The sequence below is a fragment of the Agelaius phoeniceus genome, chromosome 3 (genome assembly GCF_051311805.1).
Source record: "Agelaius phoeniceus isolate bAgePho1 chromosome 3, bAgePho1.hap1, whole genome shotgun sequence".
In the NCBI taxonomy this organism is placed as follows: domain Eukaryota; kingdom Metazoa; phylum Chordata; class Aves; order Passeriformes; family Icteridae; genus Agelaius; species Agelaius phoeniceus.
The window spans coordinates 74,585,085-74,610,657 of NC_135267.1; the positions used below are offsets into that span (position 1 = coordinate 74,585,085).

The following is a 25,573-nucleotide window of genomic DNA, read 5'->3' on the forward strand; positions in this document are numbered from 1 at the left end:
TGCTATTATGTTGTAAGTATAAATCTTCTTTTAGTTTGAGGAAGAAACATCTTTCTCTCTTTTTCTCTTTGTCTCTCCCACACCCATGCATGCACACACAGGCTTAACTAACCCTAGTAAAGCAAAAAATTCAGATTTAACTTTTTTGAGTTAAAAAATTATGTTATTTAGAGAATATGTCCGGACCAGAAGTGAATTTGCCTACAAAATCCTACCAAATTCTGCAACACTGATTGGTGATGTTCATAAAAAGTTGGTGTTAAACATATTAAATGAATATCTGGGTTTTGTTTTGTTGTAGTGACATACATGATTTTTATGATTAAAAGAAGTAGCATATTAGCTTCTTATTGCTTTCAGATGTAAATTATTAAATGCTCTTCTTTGTAGGGGATGGAGAGCTGCTGGCTTGTGGCCAGGCTGACAAAACTGTGCTGATATTCAATTCCAATCTCATTGATGTGCATAGTATTTTTTCAGGTAAGTTTATGAATTATATTATAAAAGATATGAGTTGAGTTGATGGTTGAGTTCAATCTAAAATGGCATGGATTCCACTTACATCACCCTGATATCAAGAGAGAGGAAATATTGATGATTCAAGATGTAAAATTTATTTCTCTGATTGCTTAATTTGTCCTAGAATTAAAGTGACTACCAGGTGTTCACATTTCTCAATTTTTTGTGGGGTAAGAAGAAATCTATGATGATATATACTGAAATCTTCATAATGATGTATAATATGTATTACAGTAATTAAAGGGAAAAAATAAAGGCAATATATTGCAACAATAATGCATGTGTATATTGTAGCAGTGTGTTCTGATAGTTTATTAGCCAAAAATTGACTGTGATGACTTGGCAAAAGATGTGTTTGCTTTGCAACTCCAGACTTCTAGAGAATAACCATTTAAACAAAAAGGGACTATTCCTAAGAGGAAATCCAAAATTACAAAAGTGTATGCATGTGTAAACATGTATACTTTTTAATGAGTCTTCAACACCAGATTATGTCTAAATTTCTACAGGAACAATCTGTTAAATTTTTAATAACTGTAAATGTTATGGCTTTAAATCGATCCTGCTGCATGAATTTTCTGTGAAATCTCATAATGGAAAATAAATGTTTTTTAGTATTTGGCCCTAACAAGTATTAAAACCAGACATCTTAAAGATAATTTAGAGAATTATTTCTCAGCAAATAACTCTGAAAACTGATTTGTGGAAACAGTTTTTCTTTTTGAGTAATTTTCATTATATTTAGTGTAAGAGGTGACATTAAGGAGGCAACATTACTGATATCATCCTTCTTGTGTGAGGAAATTGATGAAAATGTGCCTTGTGGACAAAGTCTCTTTTTTCTACAATAGGAAGTTCTTAAGTTTTTCACTGACTTCCTTCATTGATGCTTTTAATAATTTATGTCTTTTTTTTTAATAATGCACAAGTCTGAAAAGCAATGTAAACCATATTCTAACATGTATGTAGTTCTTTCCAAAAGCAACATAAATGTTGAACTCCCAGGTAAAGTAATGCATGGGATTAGGAACCACAAACCATTAGTTGCCTGCTTGTTTCATTCACATCATTTTTCTGTGTTGTTCAGATTACCATGCAGTCACTTGTTTACTTTCTACTTTTGATGTTCTTGTTTTAGTACTGTCATATGTGATAACCATGAGGCATTATTGTCACTTAGAGCTGCAATCAATGGCAATGTAAAATTTTCTTTTTTTTTCAAGAAATGGAAATTGTATCTATTCTGCTAAAAAATTTCAGTTTCAAGGCAGCATTAACATTTGAATATTGCTGCTTATCAAAAGTCATGGCTCTATAAGGCAGCATCAGAGGAATGGTATAACAGCAGTTTTGCTGTTAGCCTGATTTATTCAGCCTTGTTCCCTGAAGGGTTGAGTTACAGTTTTAAGCAGTTCTGCATTCTTCTTCAGTGGTGACTCTTCAGGTGTCTGTGTCCTGTAGTGAAGTGCAGGTGATGTTGAACAGCTGTATAGAGTTACAGCCAGCATGGCCTTTCTGAATAAGTCTCTTTACAAAACCAGCTGCTATTCTTCTCAATGTGCTCTAGTGCTGGGGAGCCCTGAGTAATGCCTGTTTTGAATTTTACTGGGCTCTTTCAAGCCAGCTGGCATCTCCTTCACTGTGCTTTGGGACTCTGGGGCCTGGAGAGCAGAGATTCTTAAGCTTTTTGCGTGGCTCTTCCAATTTTCCAAACCTCAGATTTTCCTAACGTTTCTCAGGTTCCTTACTACTTTGGTGAAGAGTTTTGTATTCTGTTGTGGTTTTCTTTTTTTGTTTGTTTGTTTGATTGGTGTTGTGTGTTGTTTTTTTTCTTTAATGCAGATTATTCAAGGCTTCCAAATATTTTTAGGAAATGAAAGCCTTTAAATAAACCTTTCTGTTGTGAACAAAATAAGAATAATACTTATATGTGTATTTGTGCAGTGCCTGTGCAATTTTCTGGTGAAAATTCTACAGCTGTTTGGTAACTGGGAATTAAAGTACCTCTTTTATAAGAATTTTTGTAGACATATGTCTACAAAATGAAATATCTCAATTGCTGCGATATATTTAATAGCTTCCTGTAATTTAAAGCAAGCTATTTTTTAATATGAAACTTTCATTGAGTAAAGATAAAATATGCACAAGAGGGCAGCATAAGAACTTTGAATGTTTTAAGACTAGATGAAATTCATTAGACTTCATCTGACAAATTGCAGTAACATGCATCAAAGTCTGTAAAACTTGATTGGCATGTTCTTTTTTGATCTTTTTTATCAGCTTCAACATAATGTTGGATCAAATTAATAATTTTACCTTTTGACTATTGTTTCTGGCTTTTAAAGTTCTTTCTTTGTAAGTTTCTGATCTTGTTTTTAACAAGCCATTGAAGTGGCATGCTTATTTTATTTATATGCCAAAAATAGCTAGCTCAGTAATAAAAGGTTAATAAAAAACCCCAAAATATTTCAACCCTTTTTGATGTCTTAAGGGGTTTCCAGACTATGTTTAATATAAAATTTCATTATAATATAATACTCAGATTTTTTTTCCAATACTGAATCTTTGCCTATATTTAATTTCAAGGATATTTCTTGAAAGTGCTCTTCCAATAACTTTGAAAAATTAGAGTCGGAATTATCTTTGTCTGTTCATTAGTGAGAGACATTTTCCTGCGTTTTTTGGTGGAAGAAAATTTCAATAGCTGGTTTACTGTTACCAGTTTTAATCCAACCATTTGAAACCTGTACTTAGAATGTATTTTAATGTTGTGCATAATTATATTAAAATACTACAAGTAACTCTAGAGAAATTTATTAATGCAAGACATTATTATTTTTATTAGGTCATGATGGTGCAGTTAACTCTGTTGGCTGGAGTCATGACAGGAAGTGGTTAGTTTCTGCATCAGAAGACAGAACTTTAAGGGTCTGGTCAATCTGCAATAAGGAACCTGCCCTAATTCTGGTAATTGGAACCTACCATTCATTTGGACACAGAGAACACTGTTTTGCACTTTTATCTACTTCTGTTTTAAAAGCTTTGTAGAAAGAACCAATTTCTAGAGCTACTGAGTGGTGACTCCCACTGATATAATGATCTGGGTGATCTCCATTGACTCCAAATTAGGTTTTTCTCATGATAATTTAGGAACAGAAAAAATCAACCTTGTTAAAAAAAAATCCCAGTGGACACGTCTGGAAGTTTTGGTTTTAATGTCTGGTCTGTATGTAGTATTTTCATTGGCTCAGCTTTACTTGACTTTAGTCCATTCCCAAATTCAAAAAGAAGTTCAGAGTATGAAGCTAGATTGTATTAGATTCAATTGACTACAGATATACTGCCAGCTAATTTAATTAAATCTTCTTTTTTCAGAATAATAGATGTCAAAAATAAGAAGGGCCACTATGTAGAGTTTAACCTCCTGGCCTATGATCAGGATGACAGGGAGGTTCTGTCTTAACATCAGGAATCTCAAACAAAAAATATGTATTTGACTCCATTCTTAACAAATTCCTTTATGTTTCAGGGTAAAGAGAAGTTCCATAAGACTGTACGCTTTGCACAGTTTTATTTTATAGATTCATTTATATTGCTGTGTTGTGGAGCTGAATTTCATCTCTTAAGTTTCCATCTAGACACAACCAAGGATGACCTAAAACGGTGAGTTCATTAACAGACCAGTGAAGTTCTTGTAATGTTTGATCTGCAATTTTGTGTGTGGTGAGGTGAGGAGAGCTGAGGGGGAAAAACTATTACAGAAGATAAAAAGCTGAACAAATAGTAAAAGCTACTTCCAAAATATCTTAGTTTTGAATGGAAGAACAAAAAGAATTAGGGCTGCAACACTGAAGTCTTAGTTGATATTGTGAATGGTATGTTTTGTCTGTTGATGGTATTAGTCAGTATTGGACTGCATCCTTAGATGGGAAAAGCTGGTCTGTTTTCTTCCTCTATTTCCTTTGTAGTTTTGCTGCTGCACAGAAAAATGTACTAAGCACAAGCTTAAATATGTTTAGGAATAGGAGTGCTTTCCTGGATTGAGGCATGAACCTGGTATGTGGAACTTCACTGAAATGTTAAATGGTCATACAGAATTATGTAATAGTTTTCTTCCATAATCTGCTTACCTAGTTTGTTTTACTTGTTAATTCTTAGTTTATGGGGATATTAATAAACCACTAAAAAGGTAACCCAAATTGTTACATAAACTTCAATTTCTAAGAGACGAGAACGAATGTACAGTGTCCAGCTCAGTGTGTCCACAATACCTGCCTGAATTTTAAATGAGTTGCACTTTGAATTGAAGATATACAGGACATGTAGCAAATGCATTGTGTCAAAAAAATTTTCTTAAACATGATAAAATTCTGTTTTTTTTTTTTAATAATGGGTACTCTTCTATATCCCCCTCCCTCTGTTACTTTGGTTCAGTTTTCTCATAACTTGTATTTTATGAATCTCAGTTTACTCTTGGTTGATTTGCTTTTTATGTGAAATTCTACCCATGTCATGCCCTGTGAGGTATTTATCTGTGTAGTAGTCTGCAGTGTAGAAGAAAGGTATTTCAGCCAATTCAAACAATTGTTGCAAAAAACTTGCATTTGGGAAAATCTTAACTGTTTTAATCAGCTTCTTTCAGCATGGTAAATTGGACCAGAGGAAACTTCATACTGCCTTTATTAGATTGTACCTATTTTATCAGTCAGCTTATTTAAAGTTAGCTTGGGTAGATTTACCGAAAAATAGAAATAAATCATTTGCTCTTGAAGTCTAGTACAGTTTATTTTTTAGTTTATTTAAAAAAAGTACTTGTGGAAACTACAAAAGATTCTTGGATTAAATTGCAAAACACTGTATATTATCTTCTGCTTCACCATCACTACTAAAGTGGTTCTGATGTCCATCTGAAAAGATCAGCAGATCATTGTTAGAGAATAACAATGAAAGGCAAAAACCAAGTCACTAAGCATTTTTCTTTTGAACAGATCTGGCTGACAACCATATTGCTTTTGTCAAATGATCTCAGTTTTGCAAACTTCTAGCATTGTTGGAAAGAAACAGTAATGATTCCTACAGCACGTCATGCATGGACTTTTGCACTTTCATTAGACAGACGTGCTAAAATGCAAGTATGATATTAACTGGTACACAGGAGTTACTTTAACACTGTGCAGACAGTGTCCAGCAATGGGAAAACCCTGGTGTGTTATCAATGCTATTTTGATCTCAAGTGCAAAACACAGCACCAAACAAGCCACTATGAAGAAAATTAACTCCATCCCAACCAGACCCAGTACAGTTGTTATTGACTCTGTATTCTTTCGGTGACTTCTATGAAAATCACACTCTTCTTGCCCCACATATCCATATCCATGGAGTTCTGTTTTCTTTTTACTATAAGAATAGATCCATGTTGCCTATGTGGATATATTTCTGTAAACAGAAAGTTCTAATTATTTTGAATTACAACACAGTTTTGTGTTGTCTAATAAAAAAGTCTGAAGCCATTTTAGAGGTTTTGGCATGTTTGCCACCTCTGCATGGAGCTGGCAGGTAACCCACAGGACCCTAAAAAGTTTTGTGTTTATTGGGAAGCAAAATTTCTTTGGTGCTGTGTGATCAGTCCCTTATTCTTCTCCCATCTAAATGGAAATTATTGTTTCTTCACTGTTTTCATTCTTTTCTCACTGTTTTCTCCTCATTTTCTTCCTGATTGCCCTATCATCAGCACATTAAATGCTACACTGAAACCAGTGGCATATCTGCTTTCTGAACATAGGTACTTCACAGACTTTAATCTCTTCAATATTTTCAGTATACATACAGGATTATTTTAGTGTTTCATGTTGATGGAAAATCAGTCTTCTGTATATGGATATCATGGATTGTTTTTCATCTAAATGAGTTTGGTTACTAAGTTTTTAACAGGGTTCAACAATAAGGCAAAAGATCTGTCACTTTAATTTTTAATAATGAAAGAAAGCATTTTGATTTGTGGTTCCAGTGGGTGTTAACAAATCATAACTAATTTCATTAACACAAGCATTGATTTGATATTTTTTGCAGATACAAACAGAAGAGTGTTTGCAAATTGGTACAGAAATTTCCCATGACTTCAGCAATGGAGATTACCAGCCTTTCAGCAGTAAATGAGTTCTATTCTTGTATCCTTTGTATTTCTTATTTTCTTTGTAGTTCTTTGGACTTAATGACATGGACATCAGCTAAACTAAGTAGCATTTGATGAATTACCACTCCTTTTCTATTGGAATAAAAAACTTGTAATTTTTTGTGATGTTGAACTTCATCCTTAGACATAAATTTTTAGTGCTGTAAGATTTTTGGTGCTGCACATAGAGCAATAAATACAACAGAGTTTATATATATGCTTATTTATCTGTATTTTTAATCTGTTTATATGCTTTTTTTCCCCTTTGGATAAGTTTAACTTTAACACAGAGAACTGAACAGATATTGTACTTACAGCTGGCAGCAACCGAGCGTTGGAAGTTTTTGACCTCAATGCGGGCTGCAGCACAGCAGTGATACAGGAAGCTCATGTTAGATCAGTCCATCAGATCTGCCAAAATCAGGTATATTCTTTATTGAATTTTATTTCTAATACCACTGCAACATCATCAACAAAGAAATCAGAGGCTAAAAGTAGAATTGGTAGTAATCAGTAAGTTTTTATATGTTGGGGAGGATGGGCAAGAACATGAGTCTGTGTGATAGGTCCATACAGATTTCATTTGTTCTCTAGTGTAAAGGAGGGAGCAGTGAGACTGATTGAGTCATCTTGCTATTAGAGAAGTGTTTATTATCTTTTGCCTTACTTGTGCTAAACTGTATTACTGTAGTCCAACAGGAATTTTTCCTTATGTAAGTGTTCTCTTCTGAAGCTCAATCTGACACCGTGTGATTTATTCTGAAACTTTGGAAACAGTAATAAAAAAAGTTCTCAGAACTACAATAGAATAGATGACTTAAAACCCCTCATCCTTGCTCTTCCTTTTTTTCCTTGAAGACTGATTTGAGTGTTTGTAGTTTTTATGGTAGCATATGTTCTGGAATGCCTGCTGTGTTAGGTCTGGTTGAATGTGGTTCTTCATTCCCAGTTGGAAAGTCCTTGCTTCTGTGGGTTTAAAACAATCCTTGTTATTACTGTTGTAGAACTCTTTGTGGGTTTTCCTTATAGATGTGATCTGGTAAAACACTTAAAATTGTGCTAACTATTTCAGTACTGTTTGTAACACATATAGGCTTAAAGTTCTGGCTTTTCTTTTTGCTGGGTCAGCTTAGTGCCTTCAGGTTATTTAATCAAGAAAAACTCTAAAGCTGTGGGCAAGTACTCACTTGGGAGAAAAAAACTAGATGTATGTGGTAGAGCAAAGAAAACTGACCATTTTGGGGGACATTTTTACATCAAAGTTCTCTATTTTTTTCAGTTATATAAAACTAGTACTTAAGATAAGTCAATAGGAAAATTACACATCAACTATTTTATTACATTGGGTAGTTTAAAACTATTAGAGCAAATTAGACTTATAAAAATGTGCAGAATGCTGTGTGCAAACTACATCATGTTCAAAGTATGAAACACACTGGAATCTAAGGTTCTCTAGTGATGAGACACGGTTCAATGGAAACAAACCTGTGGAGAGAAACAGTTCATTCTGAAAATCCAGTGCCTACACCCCAAAATTTATGAAGGCTTTCCTTTGGATTATTCCTAGTCTCATTGTGTGGACTACATACTCATTTGTGATTGCAGTATACATATTCTTGAAGTGCATTTTCTTCTTTAGATTCATGCAAATCAGTTCTCATGTTCCAAGACTCTTTTGTGATTCCACTTGGATAATTGTTAAGTGGGCATAATAATAAAATTTACTCTTTAAATTAATAAAAAAGCAAATCTATTTTGAGGTTGTGGTAGATTATCGGGAAAGTATGTTCCAATTATATGTTGGAGAAACCTGTTAGCAAATTATAAAATGCATAGGATTTCCTGGAAGCCTAGATGATCAGCATGATGTTCTCTGATATTTGATTTTAGACAAAAACAGCTGAAGCAAGCATATATAATTTGCCTTGTACTGACTTTGATTTTAAATTTTTCTTTTGATCTGTTCTAGAGATTGTTTGCAGTTGCCAAACGAAATTAATCTCAGCCTTAAATATTTTGATTAAGATTATCATAACAGTCAATTGCTTTTTATACTGAATTTTAAGAGACATAGTAAAATGAATTGAATGACATATCAAAATCATCTTCCTGTCTTAGAGTTTAGAACATATGAGATATCAAAATAGATGCCAATTTGAGATCAGATCACAAAGATTCAGAGCTTTAGTGTTAATAATGCCTTTGTAATGGTGCAAAACACATTCTTTGAACAGAAAACTGTCATTGTGAGCCACAAATATTTGGATGGTATTGTGTTCTGCTAGCAGTTATAGAGTACACTCATTTTCACAGAAAGAGCAAAATTTTCAATTTTCTGTTCAGACCCGTTTGTATCAAAATTCATTGGTCCATTAGTTGGGAAGTCTACTTGATGTGAAGAGTGAAAAATGTAATGGGTAACTCTGAAGTTTCAGTCAGATAACTTTTTCCTAACCATAGTTACAATGTTGGCAAAAGTATAAGATCACTAGAAGGTACAGAGTGCTTTCTTATATATCTATTGATACATGCCTTTAGCTTAACTTTAGTTTTTCTCTGTATTCTGTAGTAAAGGAGTAATGCACAAAGTAAATGTGTATGTGTCTGTAGAACTTCTTGTTTTGGATTCTTGTGACCAGTGCTGGCTGAATCAAGGGGTGGTGAGCAAATATTTCAAAGGCACAAAAAAGGGTGCTCAGTAACTTTTAATGAATACTGTCCTTTGGACTACTACTGTCTTTGTCTTTTGCTTTACTCTTTTTTTTAGTTATACAGAGCAAATGTGAGACTGTGTAGACTTTGTTGGGAAATGTGTTGCACAGTACATTTTAATTCATCTCTTAGAGCAAGCTATGCACCAGCTTTCATAATGAATAGGAGATTCCTGGCAGGCAAATACTGATTGCAGGAAATTACCTTGAGGTTTCTGTGATGTATTCAGCCAAATCAAGAAAGTGAATGGTTAGGAAAGGAAAGAAAGTGTTTTAACTGTTTCAATCTGGTTCCCTGGAGAAAGAAGTCTTTAGCCAGCAAAAAGGCTGGGATTTGCCAATGTGAATGTTAAAATATCAGAGGTTTAAAACTGGATTTAATTATTTAAAAGTATGAAGCCAAAATTAGTCTTGTGATGAATGATTGCAATTGCTACTGAAGTCAATGGAATTGGACACTTAGCTCAGGGCTAACAATGTCTTATAATTAATTGTTGAAGTAACCTTTGCTCCCTCCCTTTCACTGCCCTTGTTTTCATCCCAAAACATCCTGTAATATCTTGTGCAATCACAAAAAGATCTTCCCCTGCTTCACGTAATGGATCCCATACCCTGATTTTAGCAATCCCCATCAGTCTGTGAGATGCCCCAGATAACCTGTCTCACTGACTGTCCTGGTGGGTGTCACCCCTGGACCAAAGGGCTCATGGCTGTCCTGGGACAGCACTGGGAGGAGCCAAGGCCGTGCTCCATTTCTCTGACTGGGTTATGGGACTTCCTCTACATGCTCTTTGCATGCTCTTCCTCTTTGCTCCTTTGCATGTGTACAGACAAGCTTTTTTTCACATAATCTAACAAATATTTACTGTTTGTTTCTTAGATGGACTAAATTATCCACTGAAAGGGTGGTTGGTCACTGGACTGGATTCCCCGGGGAAGTGGTCCCAACACTAAAGCTTTTCAGAGTTCAAGGAGCATCTGGACAATGCTCTTAATCATATGGCGTAATTCTGCAAGGAGCAGGGAGTTGGACTTGATGATTCCCATGGATCTCTTCCATCTCAAGATATTCTATGATTCTATAAATAATTAATGCCATAGAGAATAGTTACCTGAAACTGATTTATTGTTTTACAGGGATCATCCTACAGCACTCAGCAACCTGAAGCTTACAACCTTTTCCTGACCACAGCTGCGGGTGATGGCATCAAACTGTGGGATTTAAGAACACTGAGGTAAGAATTAATTAGGTACCTTGGAATAAAAATCTATATCTTTATCTTGCTAAAGCTTTATCTTTATCTTTATATGCTTTATCTTTATTCAGAATTCATACTTGCTCTCATATACCAGTAGAAATTTTGATGTGGAATCTGAGCAACAGGTTGATTGAAGTTTACTAGTGTTTAGAGACCAAGCAAAGTGCTCATTCCTCAATTATAGTTAGTTATGTGGAAGCCATTGAATATTTATGATTTTTCATCTATGTTTACCCACATTTGTAGATCTAATCGTATATATATAATGGTGCCCTGAACTGAATGCTAATGGTATTTCCAAAACAGCATGCCATTACTGCTAAAATAAGTAAAATCTATGATCTATCTTTTAAAATATAAGCCAATTGCAGCAACATTTTTAAAAACCATGTATGTAGTGCTATAAGTTTGCATGACACATTACCATAAACTCAGAATTAAATGCTACACTGTTTCTAAACACCTTTCAATTTTGAGAAAGCCTTGGGACAAATTAATAGAACATCAAGGAGGGAACATTGCTCAGGAGAAGTAATACCTGGGGCAAGCTCTGTTGTGGAGGCCAAAATAATTATGTTTAAAAGAAAAGGGGATTGGGCAGGAGGATGTTTAGTCTTCGAAGAATAATTTCCTATTTGCTTTCTGTGTATGTAAACATAGCTATGGAAAGATGTCATATAATTTTTCTAGTACCGAATTTTCTATTTGGGCAATGCTTAATAAACCTTTCATTTATTTCCATCTTTCTGTGGTAAGAATACATTAAATCTATAGGGGGCATATGTGTTCTTTTCAAAATCATTGCTGTATTACCTTCACTCAATGCCAGAAAGTAATGAAACTAGAAACTGCTGGGTTGGAATATGTTACCTTCTTATGTTTTTCTAATAAGCTGCTCAAACTGTGTTGCTGAAGAGTAATGAAAAAGTAGAAAGCTTTTCACAGATCACTTATCTGTCTCTTTGTTTCTAAATACTAATATAAGTAAAGTCAGTGAAAGGTAAAATAGTTAAAGTGTAAAATCTGGGCAATCAATTAAATGAATATGTCTTGAGAAGAAGGAGCAAATTTATGTATGTTCTTGCTGTATATTTAATTTGGCTAGGTCAGTGTATTCTAGTATCCACTGTGTTCTATTAGCCAAGCTTCAAAAAAGTAGTTCAAATCCTTAATGACAGATAATTTAAGGGTGCTTGTGAGGTACTATGTATATGTGTGTGTTTGTTACACATTACACAGTGATCAGTAGTATAAACTCTTGTGGAGAAGAAATAGAAAAAAAAAATAATTGTTTTTTTCTTGTTAGCAATTTTCAAGGAATAAAAGACAAACAAACCACATTTTTTAAAATGAAATTTTCTGCCATTGCTCAGACCAGAGACTGAGTCTTCTATATTTTAAAATCTGTTCCTGAGTTCTCAAAAGGAGTAAAACTGTTCAATTTTTCCTATGTGTTCACCAGGTGTTTTTCACATAAATAAATTTAAAATGTCTAGGTTTGGAAAGGTCTGTTTGAACTTGGAACAAGTCTCTGCTGAAGTGTTAGGTCTACATAGTTACACAGACTGAACACTTTTGCTTTTTTTTTTTTTTGTTCATAGGTTTTATCCAATCAAATCCAGTCCATCCCTTGCACTGTTGAGTACTTACAGGAGAGATTAGTTCCTAAACAACCTTATGGTGGGCCAGTACCTTTAATCTCTTAAAGTTGTTGATTTGTAAAGTTGGTGCATCAACAACTGTTTCCAGTCCCTCTGGAATGACCTGCCTTTGTTTTTCCTTTGGGTTTGCCAGAATAGGGTTTTTTAGTGAAATCTTTGTCCAGTGTTCTTGCAATATAGCAAAGGTAAGTCCACCTTCTCATTTATATTGTTTGCAGGGTTGTGGATAGTAACACTAAGTCCACGATCTCCACTTTATGTTTGTTGATTTTATTCTAAATATTTTCCCTAGCTGTCCACAGTGAAAATTATTTTGCTTTTCTTTAATCTGTTTGTTGCCCTTGAGAATCTATCCATTGTTACTTTATTTAAAAATTCTGTTAAGTACAACATTTTGATTAAATAAGGGGGAAAAATACCTTCATCACAGTGCTCTTCAAAGCTGTTGCTGAAAGCATGGGAAATAATTTGCAAAATAACTGCACAATTCCCTTGGACTCTTAGAGGGTTTTTAATTCAGTTTCTTTGATGATGGTTCCTTTTCATATGACATGCATTCCTTTTCTCACAATTGACTGAGGAATCATAGCAGGATGCTCTGGTTCCTTTTTGATCTGCACAGATTAAATCTTCAAACAGGTTAACCTGGCCTACAGCTTTATAAGTTTTGGATATATGAATGTTTTTGCTTTGAGTTCTACAAAAAATTTGCTGTTCAACCTGTGTTATCAAATTACAATTTTTTTCCCAATGAAAATTCATTTAACTTTTCTTATGTTCTTGAGTTTGGTGAAATTATTTAGCAAATTCAATTTTCATCATCTTTTTTGGATAAAACAGTGAATTTGTCTGTCTCTTTCACTATTGATGATCTGGAGGAATCCCAAGATTCCTTCAGAGAGTGCCAGAACGTCTCATGGGTTCCTCTGAAGGTGGTACAAGAAAAGACATTTTAACTTTCTGATGTTGTCAGCCAACCTCACACAGCCAGGTCATCTTGCCAATAAATGAGGGAATCTTGGACACTGCTAGTGGCTTTTGGATTTACTCAGACTCCTGCTCCATTTGCTTTGAAATGCATGGATTTGTAAAGTTTCATTTGAAGATTTTGAATATTTTTTATACTTCTCCTGCATTCTCCTCATTTATAACTAAAGCTAAGAAAAGCTCCAGATGATCTACAAAACAGGTTTAGGAAAAAAAAGGCAAGGAAAATAGTTTTTCTTGGAAGAAGAAAAATATGGCTACTCTTCTTCCAGGTTAGGATAACGAACTATGTGACCATATGAATACATGGTTTAGAGTAAGATAATGACCTTTGACCAACTTCCAAGATATTTTGAAGAGCAATTTCAGTCTGTATTGTCAAAAAGAATGACTACTTGGAAAAAAAGTAAAATTTCTTTCTCTTGTGTCCAAGGTGAAAGCAGTAAACACAAGAGTTAGGCTGAGATGCTGTGGAAATCTGAATGAGATGGACATTATAGTCACCAGGCTCAGGATTCCCAAAAAAAGACTCAGAAAAGCATTTAATGATCAGGAGGTGCAAAAAGTTAATACATTCTTACATTTTTGAAAGAGTTGAAGAGTTCTTTGTGATGAAACCTTGTAGACTCATTAATGTAAGACACAAGAAACTTTACCATCCTTTCTCATACTGCTGTGTGTATTGAATGTATTTTGGAGACATTGCTACTCTTACTGGGTTCAGGAATGTAGCATTGATTTATACTCAGCCATACCTGTTGTCTCCACCAATTCAATTTAATATCTCAGAAAAGTCTGGATTGGAATGACACAAGTTGCTGAGTCCTTTAAGCCACAGAGGCCAGATATATCAGAAAATTCCAATACACCAAGCCTCCTTGTCTGCCAGTCCCGCCTGTGTTTAGTGGCTATGCTCATGAACATATAGGGCAGTGAGATGTACTTTGACATCCTAGTGCTGTAAAACCAATGCATAGAAAGAATGTAGAAACTTAGGAATTAATGAACATTCAATTCCCTTACACAGTAAACTCATAACAGGAAGTATCAGACTAGACTAAATACCAGCTGCTTTAATATGTTCATATATCACTTAAATTTCATATGACAGTTTTTAATTCTGCTTTACCAGTCTGAATCCTTTCAATTTCTCACTTCCTCCCACTTGTAGATTAGATAATTCTGTGCTTGAAATGTCCAGAAGAAAGGAAATTTCTTTCATTAATTCTATTAGCAGAAAACTAAAAATTCATAGAGTTGCACCCTTCACTTCATTAAATGCATTTAGAATATTGACTAAAAACTTAGTAGCACTAGCTCACATTCACTAGCAAAGTTACATGAATACAGATATCTTCATGACTGGATGATAATGAGAAAAATTGTGTGTCCAGTTTTCTGCAGCTCCTCTTGCATGGGTCATTCCAAGGAGTCCTCTTCCTCAAGAGAGGTTTTAGAATGTGAAGTAGTGTAAAATTTTCTTCCCTGAGGCAGATTTCAGATCCCCTACAAAGCTTTTAGGCACTGGTGTGGACCTTCCCTGCTCATCAGTAAATTATGGCTAAAGCCATCATGCAATAAAGCTTCATCCTTCTTTGTGTCAATAATTGTGTGACCTGGCTTGACATCAGATTTTCAGATGTGTATTTAGTCAAGTAACCAGCTGCACTGTGAGGACCCTTACTGCACCAGTGGGCCTTAATTGCCCTGACCAGCCTTGGAATCCCACCCATGAACTCTGCTCCTTGCTTCAGGCTGTAGAAGTCTGTAGAAATGAGCTGGCAGAAGCCATATGAAGTTCAGCAAGGGGAAGTGCAAAGTCCTCTTGGCACCAAATGCAACCCCCAGTCACCAATATATGCTGAGGGGGCAACTAGGTGGAAAACAGCTTTGCAGAAAGGAGACCAAGATGAACATGAGCCAGAAATGTGCCCTTGAGGCAAAGAAGGCTTATGATGTCCTGGGCAGTATCAGGAGGAGTGTTGCCAGCAGGCTGTGGGAGGTGATACCTCCACTCTATTTAGCACTGCTGAAGCCACACTAGTACTATGTGAGCAGTGAGGTTGGATAAGATGACCTCCAAACTTGCCTAACAATCTCAACCATCATGTCACTTTGTGATTCTATGAAAATGGCATTTTTTCTTTACTTTCCACAGAAGAGATAGGGTATGGGAAACTTGCTGGGGTAGCTGATGTGATATTGACTAAGAGAGCAAGATGTACAATAACAGCTGTAATTGAAAATGAATTTAAAAGGCAGGAAAGGGACAATTGTGCTATGCTGCCAGATGTGCTGTGCTTAAAACCTACCCAGAAATTGTGAGAGCAGGGCAGAGTTAGTACAGCCCCATTTGGAAGTCTGGGATGCTGCTATGGTAGTGTGAGGAGGTAGATGTAGTAGGTGCTAAATTACTGTTGCAGGTAATAAGACTAGCAGGGACAAGGTGTTAGGAAGAGCTCCCAACACCCAATCCACTAACACTTATGGTGGTAGGAGCTGCCTGCCTGTGAGTTATACTCTGATCAGCTGAGAAATGGAAGTTCAGCTGTTGAACTATGCTGTTTGCTGCTGAAACAGCCATTTTTCTTCTCCTGAAAAAAAACCAAAAAAGGCAGTGGGTGCTTATTGGACACAGGGAAGATTTGAGGAATATTGAACCACTTGCACATACTGAATTGCCTCATCTGAATACTTAGCTGCACAATAATGCTTTGATGTATGATCCCAGAGAAAATCAGTTTCACCTTCCTTCAGCCTCTGAAAGAATCTACCAGTTGTATGAAGATAGTATTAGACATTAGGGCAAAATCTTCAAAAAGTGTTCTAATGCTATGCCACTATGTTATCATCTCTGAATAGTGTTATGATGCTGCACTGGAGGAGCTTATGATCATAAGCTCCGCTGGCAACACATTTTAGCAGAATTCCCACAGCCACAGGGAACTCATCTCATACTTTTCTCACATTTGCACTTCAAGAACTTAGAGTCAGACAGGCAGTTTGAATTTTGAGATACTTTTCAGTTTGCATCTTCACTGTGAACTAGTTGCTTGACATAATCCTAAGCAAGATACAAATATATACGTACTCAGAATTTGGTTACTTCTTGGTTTCTTCTGAACATGAGGATCCCATGGTTTGCCTTTTTTTTTTTTTCCCTTCTAGCTTTTGAGTCTAGTTATCCAGATTCTGAGGGATAAAAGAGTGTCTGGAGTTCCTCCAAGTTAGGGACTGGAGGTGCATGAAAGTATAGAGGATGGGGAACACAGGGATGTGGTCCCTGCTGGATGCTATGTTGAAAACATCAGGAGCTCCTATGTGAAGGGTTTGGTGTTGGAATAATGAAATTAAACCCACATGTTCAGTACATCTAAGGTGGCTGCTACTCCTACTGTCAAGTTAGACTCACATTTTGCAGAGCCTCAGTAGATCTGCTGGTACTGAAGAGTCTGTGAACAAATATCAGAGCACTGGCACAAAGTAACAATACAAATGAAAGTGGTTTAAGAAAAAAAAAACAAAACACAAACTTTTGTTTGCAGTTTTCTTTTTTTTAATGCATCAAGTAGAATGAAATAGACTTCTTTGTGAGAGTATTCTCTTATTTATAAGGAGACACACATTCCAGTATCTTTCTCTTCCAAAGACAGAAAAAAATAGTACTTTTTTTTCTAATATTATTCAAGTTTTTTAGCAACATAAAAAGATACATATTTTGGAATGTAGACTAAAAGATGTACAATGAAGAACATAGGGAAAATTTGGCTGTTTGCTGTCCCATGCAATTACCAGATGTTTGTCATGGTAACCCCTGAAAAGCTCTGACCAGAAAAGCATTCTTAGGAGGCTGGAGAGCATGCCAGCTGGCCACGTAAAGCCTGCAATATCCAAAATAATTTGGATCACCACCTGTTGCTACTTAAAAAAAAGATAGAAATAAAAAAAAAAAGCCTGAAAGAAGACAATCCCTAAAATATGTTAAAATCATACACATAGTATCTATCTAATAATGCTATGATTTTTTGTCCACCTTTTTCCCCATTGCTGTGATACCTGTAGATATCTGGAGTTAATAGATTGAGTAACAAATTTCTACTTAATTCTGTGGAAAGTTTAATTGGAATCAGGTTTTTTTAATTTAAATGTATGTAGGATTTTGAGAGGTTGGGGAAGTAGGTGAACTTGTAATAGAACATATATCTTGATATAATAGAAAAGTTGAACAAGAAAACAATTAAGAAAATAGAATCCAGGGTGTTGGTTATTACTGCGGCTGCACTAGCACAAGGAAAAGGGCACTATCCTTTGACTGAGACATTGCTTTATACTGCTATGGTATAGCAGAGAAAAGATCAGTGAAAACCTTAGAATCCTGTTAGTTCTTGCGGCTCTATTTATAGCTGAAATATTCGAGTTATTGGTCACAAATACTGAGATGTTTCTTTTGAAAGGATGTTTTTTTCAGTGTTTTATTAGGAGTCTCTTCTGTGAAGAACATCCCATTGAGGAAATGATGTTTTACAGGCCCTGACAATGAGGTCTTAAACATTTAGAAGTAGTCCTGATGACCAGTCCTCTACTTAAGGAAGAATGGTGAACCTGAAGACACCTTTGGAAGGGACAATGGATATGAATTTTGTTTATTTTTCTCATGAAGAAATTTCTTTCAGATGTTGCTGTTGTATCTCAAAAGTATAAGATTAAAGAGACTTTTTTTTCCTCAAATTCTCTATGAAAAGGCAGTCAGAAAAAAAAAAAAAATCCCTGAAATTTGCAAACAGTGCAACTGGGACTTGAGGCTAAGTTGTATGAGAAGTTTACTCTACACAATGAATAATGCTGTGTGGATGCCTAACTGAGGAAGAAAATACTGAGGAGACTGAGGTAGCTAGTATTCTCCTTTGCTGTAAATAGGGAGCTTGAACAGAGGCAGGTTATTCAATAGACCACATGTGGCCATTGGTTACTGAAAGTCTCTCAATATTCTTGTGAAAAAAGGAAGTTGCAAAATGTTTCTAAATCTTAGTCACAGTAATTGGCTATCTTCATAAGTTGCTTCTCTTGAATTGTAGTGTTCTCTTAAGTTGGGTTATTTTAGCAGTTTCAGGATAGAACTTGTCTGAGGTGAAGTGTCTGGTTACTGTGTGCTCAAAAGGTCTGTTAATACCAGTAGTTTTGTTATACAGAATACAGTAAAGTTCAGAGTTAGGCTCTATAAAATGAAGTATTTTCATGCATTCAAATGTGTCTCTTTTATGCTTTAAGGAGTGATAGCAATTAGATCTGTAGTATAGTACAAAGTAGTGTTTTTGTTTAAGTATGTCTCTTTCACCTGGGTGAAACCGTCTTGGCATTTAGTACATTCTTACACATACATATGTGTCTACAACAGAACAATATGGTATAAAAATTTAGAGCTTTCTGCACATAGGTTCTGTCAACTGAATTTACTTAGCTTCTGTGATTTCACTGGCCAGGAAAACGTGTATATCACAGGAGTTGGCAGGATATTTTACTATTTCAAATTTGTTCCTGGACCTAGCATACATAAAAAAAAAAAGAATATATGACATCTACATTATGGTGAAGTATGTGAATTTGTTTTGTAAAAAGGATAGGTTGACAGTATTCATAATACAGACAAAAGAGGAATATAGGTTATTATAAGTCTGTTGTAAAATGATTCCTCAAAGGTATAAAAATAAACTTCTGAAATGAGGTATGCATATGTAAATCACAGGTCTGAATGGTGTTGAAACTTGTATTAAAATATCTTTTAATATCAAGGAAAACACTAAATAATATCTTTTTAACATTAGTTTTGTGCTGACTGCAAAGTTCTTTACAACCACGTGGTGCTTTTTATGTGGATATTAATCTTCAGCTCATTAAAAACATTATTATTTGTAAATGGCCCAAGCATGCTCAGCTATTTAAAACTTACTCTACAATGCTTCTTGCAATATTAACTTGAAAAGTAAGAAATAAATTCCTTGCATTAATTTTAAATCCATCCCTACAGATAGGTAAGAAGTTATCTACAGTTATAGAACAGAGAGAGAGAGAGATAGAGAGAGAGAGATTTTTCACTTTGGAATGTTTGGATATTGTCTTTCTTGACTTACCATATACAATAAGTTAATGGAATAGAATGTAAATAGGCAACAAAGGTGAAATATTCAGATTTGGGTGTAAGAAAAGCAAGCAATAATTATTTATGCCATGATTCCACATATTGCATCTTCATTTGATATAAATAACTTGAGGGAGATTTATAAATCTTCATGGAGCAGACTTTCACAACACCTTCCCCTTAGCTAACTGACAGGCATCACAGCTCCTCCTCTCTAATTAGTAATCGTGTTTCTATCCCTGTAAACTAAAAAAGGCCAAAGCATGGGATTGGTCATTGTCCTGGGGCAGTTTTGTGTGTTCATTTGATTTTTAGTCATTAATGTTCTTTCTTCAGTGTCTTCCAGTTTTGACAAAATCCTACTGCTGATATATTTAAAACTTTATTTGTGGATTTGCTGTAGTTAATTTGTAGACTAAGAAAAGCATGATACCAGGAGGATTTCATGAAAATGACAGTAAAAGATGTTATTTTTTGTTGGGGTTAATAACACTGAAACTTCTGTGTAGGTGTGAACGTCGTTTTGAAGGGCACAGTAGCCGCTGCTATCCATGTGGAATTGCAGTGTCTCCCTGTGGACGCTTTATAGCCAGTGGATCAGATGACAAATACGTAAGTAGTTTTTGCTTATTTTTCCTCCTAAACTACAGGAACTACTCATTGTATCTAAAAGAGTCTTTTCAGAGGATTCTAGGATTCATCTTAACATGGATTACTGGAACCTATGATACTTCTGTATAGTCCATTAACATGTAGCAGTTACAAATGATTCATGATTATTTTGTCCGAAAAATCCCAGAGCAGCTAAATCTTAACACTCAAAGTAATTGTAAAAAGATTGTTTCTATAGGTTTCCATAATATTTGACTCTGAATTTTCACGTGCCATCAAAGACGAGGAGAATGGTGTTTCCTGTAGCACAGCTTTATGTGTTGTATATATATATCTGACCAGTAGGAAATCTGTAGCAAATACAAATTAATGTACTTAAGCTCCCAAATACAGGGTGATGAATCTTTTAGTATGGCTAGAAAGCCATGAACCAATGAACCAATCAGCTGAATAAAAAATGAGAAGTCATTCAACTGGAGTTAGTACTTTCCAGACCCTTTGTGTGTGTATTTTCTCTCCAGACAGTTTCTCTTCTGAATCAATGTCAATAAAATTTAATTATTTAATTATTTAGAGAGGAATCCTGAGTAAATGTGTATTGATACCTTTTTGAGTTTGCACCTAATTGGAACTCAGTATGCCTGCAATGTTAGCAGAACGTTTGTCCTGCTGTTTGTGAAGCGATGGAAGATTGCTAACTTGTGCTATAGGCCTTTGAAACTGGACTGAGGTTGGGCTCGTTGCAAATACATCCTTTTGAAACAGCTGGGTAGGAATGCTGTTGAAATTTATTTTAGGTATTTCTAGGTTAATCATCAGAACATGACACAGTTTCTGGTCAACATCAAATTCAGAAGAGGAATTTACTCTTCTGGATATTTTTGAAATACTGGCTCAAATAATGTGTGAAGGTTAGAGATTTTATTGGCAGATTGCTGGATGTTTGGCAATAGGTGTTGTGTTCTTGACATTTTAATGATAAAACATATTTTTCAAGTTTCTGGTAAATAGCATTTTCAAAATGTAGTTTGCAATACAAAAGAAGGGCTTTTTGCTTTGCCTGTGAAGAAATGCATTTAATATTAATCTCAGATCATGATACATATGATATAGTAATATATTTATTTGAGGCTACTAACTAAAGTTGCTTTTGAATTGTATAAAAATAGGTGCAGTCACAAGACCTTTTTGTCTTCTCTTTTGCACTAGGGTATTTGTTTGGAATTAGTGCTGATTCAAGAAAAGAAAGACAGCATGATTTTGTCCTAACTCCAAATTCTTGGCACATGGTGGGTCATCAAAGGAAGCTGAATAGCTGGCATGCATCCTGCTCCAGTTGGCATGTGGTCCCTGGTGGGCACAGTGCCAGTCAATACTTTTTAGTCTGGCTCCTGGGTTGGAATTTTGCATAATTTGTGTCCTGTGTCTATAGAGAACTTTCATTGTTCTTCTTGTCCCCTCAGGAAATCTTAGTAAAGTCTTGCACTCTTGCTTATACTGTACTGTTAGGACAAAATGCAGTTTTGGGGCATTTTTTTAGGAAGCTTCCCTTTGAAGTGTTGAGGCTGGATATAATTTTGTGCTTTCTTTTGAAACAGAAAATTGAATGCTGCACTGAATAGTCCATTCATATTTTTCAACTAATAGCATACTGACAGATGGCTTAATGTGTGACTGGGACAGTTTTAATAGTATCAAGGAGTCACATATTTCTGAAGATTATATGAATGAATGTCTATTGGAATAAGCTACATGAAAAAATCACTAGTGTGGATACAAAGCATTATCTTCAAAAAGAGCATTCTGGAAATAGGTTATGTACCTTTCCACTGAGAAGCAACTGCATCTTCAGTCGTCTTGGAGTTTACTTTATCAAGTGCAATTCTTACACCCTGTGGTTAATAAATGTGATTGATTTTGAAGCCAAAAAAGGCATAATTGAAATACAATTGAGAGACATTGACCCTAAACTGCTTTTTGTATTTCACAATATCTGAAGCATTTGACAAACAGGAATATTTTGTCTACAATGAATAATAGCAAAATCACATTCCTACAGGACATAGAACAGCAACCCAAAATATGTTATTGTAAAAAAAGGGATGAAAATTCTGTCTGCCTTTTTTTCTACTTTGAGGGTGTATGACCTGTTTTATATAAGAGCTTGATGTAGCTTCTTTGTGGCTGAAGTGGCCACATGGTTTTATGTGAACTGCTCTGGTGCCTGTTAGTGTGAGACTTGTAGATACTGTAAATTGGGGTTGAAAGTGTTTCCCTAAATGATTACTCCAACTTCCTTAAGAGAACCTTTACCAAGACCTGTGTAGGACCTTACAGTCTGATAAACAGATAACCAGAATCCTGGTTTTGGACTGTGATTGTCCTTTCTGTAATTAGTTGTGACTAGCAAATATAAAAGGCTAACACTTTTAATGTGAAATCTTTTCTTCATCCTAAATAGCCTAAGGTTACAAGAGAATTTAGTTGACTTTTGCTTAACTGAATACACATAATATTGTAATTTTTAACCATTTTACAAGTGGACAATCTCAGGTTTCTGACTATCAATATTATCAAGGATGTTGGACCTTAATACACCTTAATTGGGTTTAGATTTCCATTTTGCTGGACTCTATACAAAACTGTTGACTAAAGCAATCTTAGTGTAAAAAGATATCTGGACAGTGTGAAATACTACTTTTTATAATAAAAACCCCTCATTTTCTTTCTGTGCTATGTAATTCTAGTTAGCTCTTTTACTTTATGTCTAATTAGCCACTTATTTTTTGTCTTTGAAGACCTTAGGGCTCTCTGAAAAAATTCCAAGTTTCCAGAAATGAAGTAGGGAATGAAGAAATAAATATTTGTCTCTTTAATTGCTTTCAGACTCATTCTTGCTAGCTCTCTTTGAACTGTAGACTCTAAGAGGCACATTTTGACCCTAATGCTGAAATTGGATTTTCTAACATAAAACTCTCTGTCCATGCCAAATCTCAATGCCTGTGTTCATAGCTCACACAGACTGACCCATATCACAAACCCAGAAATTTTTCAGCATATCAGGTTGCTGCATGAAAAACAAAAATTACATGGGTAATGTACAAAATTCTCTTCCCTTTTCTTTTTACACTTTTCAACAAAGCCTAGGATTTTGCTTACAACACTGTCTTTGAAACACATTTTAAATTCAAGATTGAATTTATGCCTTCAACTGTGAAGGCACCAAAGCTTGAAGCAGTAGCCCATAGGGCATCATCATTCAAAGGAGCAGCAGGAGACAGGATAAAGCAATTTGGTTCTTATACATAACATCAGTCTAATACCACTTGTGAGTCCCTGAATATTAACTTTCATGCAAAATTGGTTTTAGAGTAAGTTCTCATTATGCAAGTGATGCTGGAAAGTGATGCTGGTCCGGGGGCAAATCCAAAGAGTTTTGCAAACCTGTGAGTGGTGGCTGGATGCAAACCCAGACCTGATATTTTTTGCAGACTGAGTTATTTTCAGATACAAGATTCTGCATCAGGCATAATACAGACTGTAGAACTTGTTTATAGTTGACACCTTAATTTAAGTAGCTACAGAGATTGATATTCCAAATAAAATATCAATGCTGCTAAGCAATATACTGTAATGCTTTACTACTGGAAAAATACATTTGGGAGTTGGGTTGCCAGCACTCTGTACATCTACTCCTCTTGCACTGCACTACTTCCTAATATTATCATTGCCAAGAAGATTGTATTTCTCAACCCCCATAAATATATTATTATCCACCTTAGTCTTTCTGTGGCTCAATTCTGACTTATAAAAATCGAGATTAGCAATGGTATCTTTCCTCTCTCCTCTTGTCTTTAAGAGTTTAGATGAGGCCTGTTTCAGTTTGCTCCTGTTGTGATCAGCTGCTTTGATCTTATATGAAATACTTCCATCCTTGTGTGTCTGTGGTGTGATAAGATTTAAAATTGCATCTGATTAGATTAAAAATGACATAAAATTATCTAGATACCAAAGAAGAAACACCTCAGGAAATCCCAAATGTGAATGATAAAATTGTGTGGTTGATTTTCTCCCTTTAATAGCCCACTTCATTAGAACTTTTTAGGTACTAATAACGCTAGGTAAAAGACTACAAATGAGGGAGTTGGCAAAGATATTCTGATGTAGTTGTATGTAAATGGATGAGATAGGACTAGTTAATATTCTAGAATGCTTTGTTCCATATCTCTTGGGATTGTATCTTGGAGGCATCACTAAGGTTTAAATTAGGTATATTTGATATATGATGATGTATGCTTTATTACTTTATTTGGAGAAAAGAGGATATTTTCTTTACCAAAAAATTACTTTTAGAAATGTATGCTAACATTGTATTGGTATTGTATTGAAGTTGTTGTCTTGGTCTACACTTCATACCAGAGGGCTTGCAGAATCTATTGTATGAAGCAGTGGTAGCAACTATCTGAAGCATTTTGGTTTTCAGTGTGATTGGTATTCCAATTATATATCACTCATGTTTTATCTTATGTGTCCGTACTGTTTAACTAAGATAGGCTTTAACAGGAAACATCTGGAGAAAACAGCATTAGTAATATTTACTGTGGAGAAGGCAGGACTGACATTGCTTGGCAGAACAAAATCCATAGCAGAGAATGAGTGACAGGCTGTGACAGCCTCTCTGCCAACTGTTGATGGAGAAAATCTACCCCTTTCCAAAGAGGAGCGCAGTATTGTTTTAGTCTTGAATCTGAGGTTTTTTGGATTCCTTGGTAATGTGGTTGGCTGTTTGGCCCTTTATCCTAGAAGTGTACAGATAAATACTGCTTTCTTGATCATACAGTCATGAATTTGGGTATGCTGATACTTCACTGTCTCTTTGGATATATCTTGGAAGATGACTGAAAATCTTGTCCTTTGTAGGTTATTTTATGAAGCATGGAGTTATATGAGTATGAGCACATTAATTGTTCTTGTGTGCTTTATGGTCAGTTCAGGCTATTGCTTATCTAGGCCAGTACACCTCAGACCTGACCACCACAAAACCAGATTAGCAGCTGAGAGAGGTGGAGGATGATTTTCTGGTGGCTATAGATGTATTGTTATTTAACTACTACTGAACAACTTTTTTTTCTTTTTTTTCAAACTGTATTTTATGAGTCTGTAATTTGTTACTATGTTAACATTGAATTTTGCTAATGCTTTTGAGAGATAGGAGGAAGTGTGAGAAATTAGCCTTTTTGCTAAAGAAAACTAATTTTATAAAAGATAATACCCCATGTTCAACTGTAGACAAAACAGGAAGGTGAAGTAGATATGAATACCCAATGTTCATTTTGGAATGCATACAGCAGTGAGGTGCTAAAAGTGGATATATATTTTTATATAGTATATATAGTTTTATATCCACAGAGCTTGTGTTTTCTATATGCATACCTCTTGGTCTCAATTCTTGACAGTAGTTGAATTTTGGGTATGATTGGTACATCTGGTACAAACATCTGGTTGAAGGTCCTTTG

General features: G+C 35.2%; 1 protein-coding gene across 3 annotated transcripts in view; it reads left to right on the forward strand.

The window, feature by feature from the left end:
* Positions 1-25,573, forward strand: part of WDR27 (WD repeat domain 27) — a 90,031-nt gene that overhangs the window by 18,290 nt on the left and 46,168 nt on the right. Inside the window, exons 16-24 of one of the 3 annotated variants that reach the window (XM_077175622.1) lie at positions 391-480; positions 1,489-1,524; positions 3,365-3,486; positions 4,049-4,182; positions 6,589-6,686; positions 6,994-7,115; positions 10,540-10,637; positions 19,955-20,057; positions 21,267-22,112. In XM_077175622.1, the coding sequence (XP_077031737.1) occupies positions 391-480; positions 1,489-1,524; positions 3,365-3,486; positions 4,049-4,182; positions 6,589-6,686; positions 6,994-7,115; positions 10,540-10,637; positions 19,955-20,057; positions 21,267-21,326 (863 nt within the window). In that variant the 3' untranslated portion in view covers positions 21,327-22,112. Of the gene's footprint in view, positions 1-390; positions 481-1,488; positions 1,525-3,364; positions 3,487-4,048; positions 4,183-6,588; positions 6,687-6,993; positions 7,116-10,539; positions 10,638-19,954; positions 20,058-21,266; positions 22,113-25,573 lie in introns of those variants that run through there. The other 2 variants (XM_077175620.1, XM_077175621.1) reach the window with 2 other exon arrangements.